This window comes from Oncorhynchus mykiss, chromosome 5, assembly GCF_013265735.2.
Source record: "Oncorhynchus mykiss isolate Arlee chromosome 5, USDA_OmykA_1.1, whole genome shotgun sequence".
Classification (NCBI taxonomy): Eukaryota; Metazoa; Chordata; class Actinopteri; order Salmoniformes; family Salmonidae; genus Oncorhynchus; species Oncorhynchus mykiss.
Window position 1 is genome coordinate 54,089,907 of NC_048569.1, and position 13,042 is coordinate 54,102,948.

Below are 13,042 nucleotides of genomic sequence, written 5' to 3' on the forward strand. Positions count from 1 at the left end.
TGTAAATAAGAAATAGAGTAACACAATTAAACAGCACCAATAAAATAACTATGCATAGATAATAAACAGAGAGTAGCTGCAGCATATTAGAGGGCCCTTTGATTAACTGTTCAGGGGTCGTATGGCTTGGGGGTAGAAGCTGTTAAACAGCCTTTTAGACCTAGACTTGGCGTTCCGGTACAGCTTGCCGTGCAGTTTGCAGAGAGAGCAGTCTATGACTAGGGTGGCTGGAGTCTTTGACAATTTTATGGCCTTCCTCTGATACCGCCTGGTATAGAGGTCCTGGATGGCAGGAAGCTTGGCCCCAGCGATGTACTGGGCCGTACGCACAATCAATCAATCAAATGTATTTATAAAGCCCTTTTTTACATCAGCCGACGTCACAAAAGTGCTATCCAGAAACCCAGCCTAAAACCCCAAACAGCAAGCAATGCAGGTGTAGAAGCACGGTGGCTAGGACAAATTCCCTAGAAAGGCAGGAACCTAGGAAGAAACATAGAGAGGAACCAGGCTCTGTGGGGGGCCCAGTCCTCTTCTGGCTGTGCCGGGTGGAGATTATAACAGTACATGGCTAAAATGTTGAAACGTTCACAGATGACCAGCATGGTCAAATAATAATAATCACAATGGTTGTAGAGGGTGCAACAGGTCAGCACCTCAGGAGTAAATGTCAGTAGGCCTTTCATAGCCAATTATTCCGAGTTGGAGACAGCAGGTGTGGTAGAGAGATAGAGTAGAAAACAGCAGGTCCGGGACAAGGTAGCACGTCCGGTGAACAGGTCAGGGTTTCATAGCCGCAGGCAGAACAGTTGAAACTGGAGCAGCAGCATGACCAGGTGGACTGGGGACAGCAAGGAGTCATCAGGCCAGTTAGTCTTGAGGCATGGTCCTAGGGCTCGAGTCCTCCGAGAGAAAGCGAGAGAGAGAGGAAAAAAGAGAGAAAGAGAATTAGTGGGAGCATATTTAAATTCACACAGGACACCAGAAAAGACAGGAGAAATACTCCAGATATAATAGACTGACCCCAGCCCCCCAACACATAATCCATTGCAGCATAAATATGGAGGCTGAGACAGGAGGGGTAGGGAGATACTGGCCCTGTCCACGATACCCCCTGGACAGGGTCAACCAGGCAGATATAACACCACCCACTTTGCCAAAGCACAGGCACCACACCACTAGAGGGATATCTTCAACCACCAACTTACTACCCTGAGACAAGGCCGAGAATAGTCCACGAAGATCTCCCCCATAGCACAAACCCGAGGGGGGCGCCAACACGGACAGGACCCACTGAACAGATGAGTCTTCAATAAAGACTTAAAGGTCGAGACCGAGTCTGCGTCTCTCACATGGTTAGGCAGACCATTCCATAAAAATTGAGCTCTATAAGAGAAAGCCCTACCTCCAGCTGTTTGCTTAGAAATTCTAGGGACAATAAGGAGACCTGCATCTTGTGACCATAGCGTACGTGTAGGTATGTATGGCAGGACCAAATCGGAAAGATAGGTAGGAGCAAGCCCATGTAAATGCTTTGTAGGTTAGCTGTAAAACCTTGAAATCAGCCCTAGCCTTAACAGGAAGCCAGCATAGAGAGGCTAGCACTGGAGTAATATGATCACATTTTTTGGTTCTAGTCAAGATTCTGGCAGCCGTGTTTAGCACTAACTGAAGTTTATTTACTGCTTTATCCAGGTAGGAGGAACGTAGAGCATTCCAATAGTCTAATCTAGAAGTGTCAAATGCACGGATACATTTTCCTGCATCATTTTTGGACAAAAAGTTTCAGATTTTTTCAATGTTACGTAGATTGTTAACAGCTGTCCTTGAAACAGTTAAAAGAGAGTCCAGAGTAACGCTGAGGTCCTTCAGTTTCATTTGAGACGACTGTACAACCATCAAGATTAATTGTCAGATCCAACAAAAGATCACTTTGTTTCTTGGGACCTAGAACTGGCATCTCTGTTTTGTCTGAGTTTAAAAGTAAAACTACCCTCTGTAGTGCCTTGCGGTCGGAGGCCGAGCAGTTGCCATACCAGGCAGTGATACAACCAGTCAGGATGCTCTCAATGGTGCACCTGTAGAATCTTTAGAGGATCTGAGGACCCATGCTGAATCTCCTGAGGGGGAATTGGTTTTGTTGTGCCCTTTTCACAACTGTCTTAGTGTGTTTGGGACATGTTAGTTTGTTGGTGATGTGGGCACCAAGGAACTTGAAGCTCTCAACCTGCTCCATTATAGCCTTGTCGATGAGAATAGGGGTGTGCTCAGTCCTCCTTTTCCTGTAGTTCACAATCATCTCCTTTGTTTTGATCACGTTGAGGGAGAGGTTGTTGTCCTGGCACCACACGGCCAGGTCTCTGACCTCCTCAATATAGGCTGTCTCATCGTTGTCAGTGACACTGTTGTGTCATCTGCAAACTTAATGATGGTGTTGGAGTTGTGCCTGGCCATCATGAGTGAACAGGGAGTACAGTATTGGACTGAGTACACACCCCTGAGGGGCCCCCGTTTTGAGGATCAGCATGGCAGATGTGTCGTTACCTACCATTACCTCCCGAGTGGCGCAGCGGTCTAAGGCACTGCTTCTCAGTGCAAGAGGTGTCATTACAGTCCCTGGTTCAAATCCAGGCTGAATCACATCTGGCTGTAGGGCGTCCCATAGGGCGGCGCACATTTGGACCAGCATCGTCTGGGTTTGGACGGTGTAGGCCGTCATTGTAAATAAGAATTTGTTCTTAACTACCTTGTCTAATTAAATAAATGTAAAATAAAAATAAATACTACCTGGCGGTGGCCCATCAGGAAGTTCAGGATCCAATTGCAGAGGGAGGTTTTTATTCCCAGTGTCCTTAGCTTTGAGGACACTATGGTGTTGAACGCTGAGATGTAGTCAGTGAATAGCATTTTCACATAGGTGTTCCTTTTTTACAACGGGTTACCAACATATTCAAATAATGATTTACATATTTTCATTAAAAACTTTACTTCGATGAATTTATTCATACTATTTCCTCCTTCCACAAGATATAGTCACGACACAAATCTTTGGTTGCTACCCAAGCCGGCCGGTCGTTCATTATATTCGTTCAGTTGCCAGAGACGCGACCCAGTCATTAAGTATTTTTGTTCTTTATCTATGGATGCGACCCAGTCGTTCGGTCTAAATGTTCTATTGCCATACTGGCTGGCAACGTTCTTATCCCTTGCTTGCTAGCTAGCCAACTACGGCTAAATTACAGTCACATCAAACAGTGCAGACTGAATAACAACAAAGTAGCTGCATTTTCATTTGGTTAAGCTGTTTTCTAGTGACATTTATTTGGATAGATCCAATACAATGAGCTAATGATGTGTGATTTCACCTGGCATAAATAATGTGCTCTCTTGCCTGGTTTTGTTGTTCAAAGGAGCTAGCCAACAACACAGCTACAACAATCACTTCAAACTGAAGCTGGAAATACTGCAAATTAGCTGCTCTTTCTTTCGTTTGACCTGTTTTCTATTGATATTTCTTTGTATGTATCCATAGAAATGATGCTGATTCATGATTTCGACTGGCTGAGAAAAGCTGCCTGCCTGTCTGTCTCATTCCGACTCGAGATTCGTTCATTACTATGCGACAACTGGAGATCGAATTTGAATAATAAGACAATGTTGCAAATGTCGGAGAGACAGACAGGTTTAAACTATTCTCTGCTGTTGAAAACCAACATGTTAGTCTATAAGAAATGTGAGATAATGTCTAGATGCTTTTTATAGTGGAGATCAAGTTTATAAATTGCCTGGCTGGGCTGATGAGACAGTGGATTGCGCAGTCAGATGGAATAGAGTAAATAGGCATTTAAACATCAGAGATTTAGCTGGTGGTAACTTGTGGAAAAGACTCCGGCTGAAATGCGGTTATAACTAATCAGCATTCAAGATTAGACCCACCCCTCGTATAAAAGTTAGATATTAATGACAAGAAACCCCTTACACCATGGAACTATATATACTTTTTTCAGTGCAAAGGCTGAAGATCGTAAGGCACCTGGAGCACGTGAAGGTGGAAGAGGATAGCAACGCCACATTCACATGTGAACTCAACTACGTGGTAGCCAATGTGCAGTGGCTTCTGAACGACAACCACCTCAACGCCAACACTGTTACCAGGATTCAGAACATGGGCACCATTCACAGCCTCACCATCAAAAATCTCCGCCCACAGGAGAGCAGGGTGACCTTCAAGGCTGGCCTTCTCACAGAGTCCACCTCCCTCAAGGTCAAAGGTATGCCTTGTACAGTTGTCACTTTTCACTTGTGAGCTGCCACTGCAAGAGTAATTGAGAAACTAATGTAATTCTAGTGGTTGTATGTTCCTAGTCAGTACAGAGTTTGTTTCTCCCCAATCTGGAGATCTAATTGGAAAATGAAGCGAACATAGTAAACTTGGTATTTCTGAGATCTGAAGATGATTGAAATGATCTCCTTAGGTAACTCTGAATGAGCAAGATATCTATCAGCTACTGATGCATGGAAGAACTTAAGAGATTTGGATTAGATCAGTAGCTAATGTGTTCGTACTGTTTTTTGTCTCCTCCAGAAAAACCAGCAGTGTTCCTCAGGTCTCTAGAAGACATGTCAGGGGAGGAGGAGGGGAAGGTGTGTCTGCAGTGTGAGACCTCTAAGGAAATGGCCACCCCCGTCTGGAGGAAGGATGGTACGGTCCTGGACAGCAGTGACAAATATGAGCTGCTCATGTTTGGGAAGTCCTTAACGCTCATCATCCATAGTCTGAGTAAGGATGATGCAGGCCACTACAGCTGTGACTTGGGCACCAGCCAGACCAAGGCCAAGGTCACTGTACATGGTATGTATGGTCCAGATCATCAGTGAGGTCTGGTTCAGAAATTATTAGACCAGAAATCCATCTGATCCATCTGATTGTCAATCAATTGTCCATCTCATCACACTGAAATCTCCCTCCACAGACATTCACATCACCATCGCCCAGCGTATGAAGACTGTCTCTGTTCTGGAGGGCGAGAGCTGCAGTTTCGAGTGCATCCTCTCTCACGATGTCATCGACGAGCCCTCCTGGACCCTGAACGGTCGACTTGTGATCAGCAACAGCCGCATCCAGATCGTAAACAAGGGTCGCAAATACAAGATGACCATCAGAGACGCAACTGTGACTGAAGCCGGGGACGTAATCTTCTTCATCAAAGACCTCAGCTGCAGGACCATGCTGTTTGTCAAAGGTGAGTGTCTGAAATGTCTACGAAGCTGGGTGTCATCATGGCCAGTCATGACCTAATCTCTCGAAAAGCAAAAAGAGTATTGCACTCAAGTAATATGAATTACTCTATAATGTGTGTTTGTTTCTAAAGAGAACCTATAGCGACATATGTCTGTGTCTCTGATGTGCCTCCCATGTGCCTGCTGTAAACATATCTGTCCCTAGAGGAAATCTGATGTAATATGTAACCCTACTCCTATAGAGAAGCCAGTGCATGTGTTCAGGGACATGATGAGCATTAAAGCCACCCCAGGGGAGAACGCTGAGCTGAGCTGTGAGATCACCAAGCCTGAGGCCTTCATCCGCTGGCTGAAGAATGGCCATCAGATCAGGCACAGCCCCCCCAAGTACGAGATCAGTGTGGAGGACCACCTGGTACGGCTGGTTATCACGAACACCTGCATCAGAGACTCTGGGGAGTACTGCTGTGAGGCTGACGGCATTGCCACCCGGGCCAAGCTGGAGGTCAGAGGCAAGTACTGGGTGGTACTACAGCATTTCTGTAACAGTATAGTGCTGTTTAGCAAAGTTGTGGATTTGTGTCACATGCACATTAGATTAATTGTGACGAGACTTTGACTCGAAGCCTCAAGACTCAGACTTTAACTTGAGACTGATGACGACTTCTTTAAAAATGGCCTGGACAGTTTTTGCACTGCTTTTGTACCATGTTGTCGCTCCACACACCTGCTCGGGTGTAGCACACAGGAAGTGCATTTAACCCCTCCCACACCTGCAGAGCTGCAGCACACATTTGCTCGGGAGCTGCGGGACACACGGGCCGAGGAGAAGAGCAAGGTGATGCTGGAGTGCGAGACGAGACTGCCGGCCAAGCGGGTGACCTGGCTGAAGGGCATGGCAGAGCTCCGGGCGGGTAGGAAGTATGTGATGAAGCAGAAGGGAGTGGTCCTCTATCTCACCATCAGCTGCCTGGAGAAGGTTGACACCGACGTGTACACCTGCGATGTTGGCACCATGCAGAGCCGGGCGCTACTGACCGTGCATGGTAAGGCCATAGAAATAGAATGAATAGCTCTTTCCCATTCAGTGATAGGTGGAATGGCAGGCATTTTGAGTATACCCATTCTATGCAGCTTGCGCGTTTCATGTTAAATCCCTGTGTGTGGGATCTCTGCAGGTCAGAAGGTGTTGATTTTGGACGAGCTGGAGGATGTTGAGTGTCTGGAGAATGACACAGTGATGTTCAGGTGTCGTATCTGTCCCAGCGATTATGTTGGGGTCAAGTGGTACCTGGATGAGACCTTACTGTACACCAATGAGCTGAATGAGATCCAAGTGATCCCGGGGGGCTACCACAGCCTCACGTTCAAACAACTGGCTCGTAAAGACTCGGGCACCATCTCCTTTGAGGCAGGCGACAAGAGGTCCTACGCCTCGCTGCTTGTTAGAGGTAACGTCAGCGTAAAGTTGTTCTGTTTAATGAACATCTATTAACACACATCTATTAACACACTATTACAACAACTATTCACAACATGTAAATGATGTGTCAATAATTTTTGTCCAGAGCGTATGTATTTGACATGTTGTCTATGTAATCTACCCTTCCCGTGGTAAAGAGAGACGTCCCACCATCACCAAAGCATTGGAGGACTGTGAGGCCATTGAGGGAGGCGGTTTGGTGCTGGTGTGTATCACCTCTAAGCCATGCCACATCCTGTGGTACAAAGATGGCTGCCTGATGTGGATTTCCTCGAGGTACCACGTCAGTCGCTCAGGTAACGAGGCCAGGCTGACCATCAGGGAGGTCAGTAACAGCGATGCTGGGGTGTACGAGTGCAGCGCTGGGTCGGTCAGCACCAAGGCTGTCGTCACTGTAAAAGGTGAGAACAGGACCTTTTTTCCTTCATTTTATCATGTTGTTGTCCTCCTTACTGTGCATTTGGCATCACATGTAAAGTAGTAAGGCATGGGATAGTGGTCATAGCCAAATATGATAACAATTATTTCAGAAGACAAAACAGGATTACTTCTTTACCTGTTTGCTTAACAGCTCCCCCTAGAGTATTCTTGTCACAGTACAATGTACAGTATTACTCATTGGGAGATGCTGTCCTTCTTTCTATTCCAGCCATTCCAGCTGAGTTCACCCAGCCGCTGCAGAGCATGGAGGTAAAGGAGGGGGAGGATGTGACCCTTTCCTGTGAGTTCTCCCTGCCGGGGGTTGCGTTCCACTGGAAGAGGGGCTTGGAGACCCTCAGAGCTGGAGAGAGGTACCTGATGAAGCAGAAGAGGTCCTTCATCTCTTTGACCATCACTGGCCCGAAGCCTCAGGACTCAGGAGATTACACCTGTCAGTGCCGAGACCACAGAACCACAGCCAGCCTCACAGTCCACGGTAAAAGCCATCCTTGCTTTTCATTTCAATTTCCAGGATGCATCATATGGAGTAAAAAAAAATTATGAATTCATTAACTTTGCAATGTTGCATTATCACACCCAACAAATTAAACCCAATCTATCTGAAGATTAATGGAACTATTTTTCATAGACATTTTCCATTGTCATTCAGTCTTCATGCCGGTTGGTGGTTAATACTAAAATATGGCTATTTTACTCCCCAGCCATCCCCATCTCCTTCACACAACAGTTGAAAAATGTTCAGGCCGAGGAGGGCAACAGTTTAACGTTGCGCTGTGAGCTTTCTAAACCAGGAGTCCCTGTGGAGTGGAGGAAAGGGGAGGAGCTGTTAAAGAATGGAGTGAAGTTTCAGATAAGGAAGAGAGAGACCATATTGGAGGTTCAGATATGGAAAACTGTGCCTGAAGACAGTGGAGTCTACAGCTGTGAGTGTGCGGACCAAAAGACCACAGCCACCGTCAAAATCAGCGGTAGGAAGTTTCTCAGCCTTATTGTGTTTTTATGTAGAGCTAATCTTTCCTGAAGTTACATTTTATAAATGTACATTTCGGACATTTACACAAAGGCAATTTTTTTTTAAATAAAAAATGTTTGTACTATTCTCATATTTTCTTTCTTCCTGTTTCTTCAGCCCTGCCTGTTACCTTCAAACAAAAGCTGAGGAACGTGCATGTTGAAGAGGGGAACAATTTGGTGTTACACTGTGAGCTCTCTAAACCAGGAGTCCCTGTAGAATGGATGAGGGGAGGAGAGGAGCTGCTGAACAATGGAGAGAGGTTTCAGATAAGACAGAGAGAGTTGGTGAATGAACTGAAGATAATAGATGCCAAACCTGAAGACAGCAATATCTACACCTGTGTTTGTGGCAATGTGGAAACCACGGCCGGTGTTACAGTCACAGGTAAGGGTTTGAGACAACTGAGAAAAGATTTAAATTCACATTGAATTCATATCCAATGTGAACAAAATTGTATGCAGTGCATCAGCATGAAACCACAGTCCTTTAAGTGAATAGAAGGCATTCCATGTCTCTCATTGCCATGGTGTCTTCCAGCAATTCCCATCACTTTCAAGCAAAAGCTGAGGAACCTGCAGACTGAGGAAGGGAACACCATCTCGCTGCACTGTGAGCTGTCTAAAGCAGGGGTGCCAGTGGAGTGGAGATTGGGAGGAGAGAGGATACTGCAGAATGGAGACAAATACCAGATCAAGCAGACAGACTCAGCACTGGAACTCCTCATCAGGGAGGCTCTGCCAGAGGACAGTGGAGTCTACAGCTGTGTGTGTCGAGACAAGAAGACCAAGGCCACTGTCAAAGTCATTGGTAGGGGGGGGGGGGGATGCTCTGTGCTCTAATGAAACAACTGTCACTGGTGTTAATGGCATATAAACTTGGATAAACTAGAGTCGATGTCTTCGCCCCCTGCGTACATCTAATTAGCATAATAATAAAAAATCCCTGTAATAGTTTTTTGCATGGGTTATGTCTGAATCTTCCGCATCCGCCGACGTCGCATCCGCCAACTTAACCAGAGCCCTTAGCTATAGTGTAGGGTTCATTCAATGGCCTTCATCTTATCTACCGAAGGGAAAGGTTTCTCAAGGCTGTTCTAGCTTTCAGTACATTCAATGTTCACTCTATGATGAAATAGTTTTTTTCCCCCAAGCTGTACCTGCCACCTTCAAAGTGGGTCTGAAGAACCAGGAGGCCCCAGAGGAGGGCAGCATAACCCTGCACTGTGAGCTGTCTAAGGCTGGGGTCTCAGTGGAGTGGAGAAGGGGGGAGACAGAACTGTCCCAAGACCTGTCTGGAGGAAAGTACCAGATGAAACTGGAGGGGAAAATAGCCGAGATGACCATTACCAATGTCAAACCGGAGGACATAGGGAAGTACAGCTGTGTCACTGGAGACCAGAAGACCACCGCTGAAGTTAAAGTGCAGGGTAAGAAACATTTGATATCAATGCTTTTCCTTCTAAATAAGCTAATTTACTTCTTTAGGTTAGAGGTGGAAGGGTTGAGTGACTCCCGCTTTGAGACCATAAAAATAGTTAGTTTCTATTTGTACTTCTTGCGCTCATGCAATATGAACCAATGTTAATGTTTCCACAGCTCTCCCTGTAATGTTCACACAAGAGGTCCAGAACGTGGTGATCAAAGAGGGGGACAGTGGGGAGTTCTGGTGTGAGCTCTCCAAGCCTGGTGACCCAGTGGACTGGAGGAGGGGCAGAGTCCTCCTGAAGTCTGGAGACAAATATGAGATGAGGCAGGAGGGACGCATCACTAAACTGCTCATCCATAACGTGGAGGAGAGGGATGCTGGGAAATACACCTGTAAGAGTCGAGATGCCAAGTCAACTGCTGAACTGACCGTGACGGGTGAGTCAGACCAAACCTATGAATGCACTCTCAGACATTTTTCTTTTAATGTGTGGTCTGTGAACATGGCTCGATTTTTGATTAACCATGACTTCATTATGATGAAATACAAATTCCTGCGTGCATTTGTGGTACTGCACATCCAGGGGAATCTTCAGTCCAGTGTGATAAACAAGAGAGGTTAAATTACATACAGTTCTGTCGTGTCTTTGGCTATGCCGGATTAAGTGATATGACATGCTATTCTATAAAATAATTTCTCTGCAATTAATATCACCTGATTGAGCTAATCATGTAAATGTAATTAACTAGAGAGTCGGGCACCACAAAATAATATTTATAGAGCTGTTATCTTCCGAATAAACTCTTAAAGACCTAGTAATATTTTACATCAATAGCAGTCAATATCAATCGTCATCTTACTTCAGTCTCATCTGAAAGTTGTAAATTCTTGGTTATCTGCATGAACCCTGGCTAACAATTTGAATCAGTAATACAAAATTGGGTTTAATTATTTATTTACTAAATACCTAACTAATCACACAGAATTACACATACATATAATTAAATCATAACTTGATTACAAATTACGTAATAAAGGAAAAAGTCCCTTGCGGGCGGAACAGATATGACAGCTTGTTACACAAAAGAAAAAGGGGCTGGGTTGAGTGAAGGAGCGGGAAGACTGAGGAACAAAGGGAAGAAGCTGGGCTATCGTGAATACAGTATCTTATGCATTCTAAATTACCGCCCATTTGGAAAAGGAAAATGCAATAAATATTTACTCTGAGCTGCGCTTCGGTAGGTTGGTGGAATATGGAAGGCCATGTTTCCAAACCAAGTCCTTTGTCCTTTGTAGAATGTCTCTGGTGGTCAATTGGATACGTTGTAGTAATGTCGTTGCGTGATAGACGGGATACTCTGTCTGTGCCTTCCTAACCCTCGTTTGCAGCGGCTGTTGCTAACTCAATGGCTAGGAGGTATCACTTCTGTAGTGAATAAGAGTTCAAAGTTCATACCATTCGCAACCAAAGCTCATGCTGATGTTGGCTTTGTTCTGTAGTTATTATCTGAACCATTCTGACATAGGACCGTCGTCCCACATCCCCCGGAACAGGAAGTTCTATTGTCGTCAAGGGCTTATATAGGAAGGGAGAGGAGGACATATTTGAAAAGTTTTATAGCCCATGTCCCTTCACAGGGCGGGCCACTGATTGAGCAGCCCTATCTTATGAAATCCCACATCTCACATTTTAGAAGCTAAAATCACATTTCATCCCATCACAAATAATTTCATATTCAATTGAACAACAATTTCATGTGAATCCGATAACTCTGATGTGTAGACTTTCCACTGTAGAGTTTGTCATCTTATCATTGATGAGAATGTCTCAGATGACAACCGAACTGACATCATATTCATTAAGTACCACCGCATATGTTCAATTGTTTGGATTACCAGAATATAGTTCATTTCCCCCCACCTACTGATGTTCCCAGAATCTCTATGTTAACCAAGGGTTTTGCAAATGTAACCTCAGTAGGGTAGAGAGAGGAAAAGGGGTGGAAGAGGTATTTATGACTGTCATAAACCTACCCCCCAGGCCAACGTCATGACAGTTCTATATCTTCCTGTGTACCTATGATTTAAGTACTCAGCACTGAAAGAGCTTTGTCCCTTACTTGTAACTGTTTGGTTACCTGCTTATTGTCCTGTAAAGGGTTAACAGATCAGAGTCCTTGAACATGAACGTTATCAGGCAAGTTCAAGGACCAGAATGCTCTATATGATTTAACCCTTTACAGGACATTTATGACTGGGATTACTGCAATCGAAGTTTCTTGAAACCACTGTGCGCAGAAAACAAATCCTCAGATCAGTGTTACTGTGAGTCTTTTTGTGGTTGCTGTCTGTGTGTAAGTCGCGAAGTGTGCAGAAAATGGATTGCTGTGGTCGTTATCCTCCTGCTCAAGCTTTTCAGTGATCCAAAGAGGCTACCTAGTAATCATATGTCTGGGGCACACAACCTGCAACAAGTGGGCATACTCAGGGCTGTGGAGGTTATGAAATGTCATTAGCTGGTGATTGTCATGCAAATAACTGTCAGTCTCATGGTAATTGACCGCTGATTAACATAAACACATGTAGCATCTCCTGGCTTCCGCACATAGCCCACAAGCCCCCGATGCAGACCTTTGGAGCATCTAGTTAAATAAAGGAATAAATAAAAATCTACATTTTAAAAAGTATCATAGATCCATGTAATATAGCCTACACCTTCACAATAAATCCATTCTTTATTTTAGACAGGTCTAAAGAAGCATGACATGAAGAAGATGTAGTCTATTTCAGAAGAACAGAATAGCATACTCTGAGTTGTCCTTATGTTAGGTCCTGATCTGGTTATACCAAATGGCTGTGGGCTACATTTGTTCATTTAGCAGACAAGATTTGCTTAGAATTCCTTGGCATTATTTTATAGTATGAATAATACAGTTGAGCAAAGCTGAATAAAATAGAAAGGATATTTTCTCCAAACAATTTGAGGGAGTGAGCAAATATGGCTGTTCTGTGTTGAGCGGTATTCCTGTATGCTTAATTTAGAGTTATTAATGTAACTTTAGTTGTTCTACAAACGTTGGGCTATATATTTAGATTTTTATGCGACTTGATAATTTGAAAAAAGTTGCTTGAAAGGCATGAGCTCTGCTTTTTTCGCGCAGGCTACACACACTACATCAGTCTCTCATTCACAATTTGACAAGCACTTGATAATGCCTAGAATTTAACGGCAGCATCCCCTTTGTGTACTGCACCGTAATAAAATCCCTGCCTTTTGTGCCAGTGGCCGTTGTACCCCTCTCCCTGAGTGCTGAGCGCTCCAAATCACCTCTCACTCACATGGCTCTCCATCAAGTGATCGGGTCTTTCTCACAGGCTACAAGTGAAGACAGACACTCAACTGCGCGCGCCCTTATCCAATTCCGAGGTGCGTTTTG

The 13,042-nt window shown here is 44.7% G+C and overlaps 1 protein-coding gene across 1 annotated transcript in view; it reads left to right on the forward strand.

Annotated features, from left to right (window-relative positions):
• Nucleotides 1-13,042, forward strand: part of obscna (obscurin, cytoskeletal calmodulin and titin-interacting RhoGEF a) — an 85,604-nt gene that overhangs the window by 6,552 nt on the left and 66,010 nt on the right. The window contains exons 9-21 of the mRNA XM_036979050.1: nucleotides 4,008-4,271; nucleotides 4,586-4,852; nucleotides 4,974-5,243; nucleotides 5,484-5,753; nucleotides 6,021-6,287; nucleotides 6,420-6,692; nucleotides 6,862-7,125; nucleotides 7,374-7,640; nucleotides 7,867-8,133; nucleotides 8,295-8,564; nucleotides 8,718-8,987; nucleotides 9,331-9,606; nucleotides 9,776-10,042. Coding sequence (XP_036834945.1) covers nucleotides 4,008-4,271; nucleotides 4,586-4,852; nucleotides 4,974-5,243; nucleotides 5,484-5,753; nucleotides 6,021-6,287; nucleotides 6,420-6,692; nucleotides 6,862-7,125; nucleotides 7,374-7,640; nucleotides 7,867-8,133; nucleotides 8,295-8,564; nucleotides 8,718-8,987; nucleotides 9,331-9,606; nucleotides 9,776-10,042 — 3,492 coding nt within the window. The remainder of the gene's footprint in view (nucleotides 1-4,007; nucleotides 4,272-4,585; nucleotides 4,853-4,973; nucleotides 5,244-5,483; nucleotides 5,754-6,020; nucleotides 6,288-6,419; nucleotides 6,693-6,861; nucleotides 7,126-7,373; nucleotides 7,641-7,866; nucleotides 8,134-8,294; nucleotides 8,565-8,717; nucleotides 8,988-9,330; nucleotides 9,607-9,775; nucleotides 10,043-13,042) is intronic.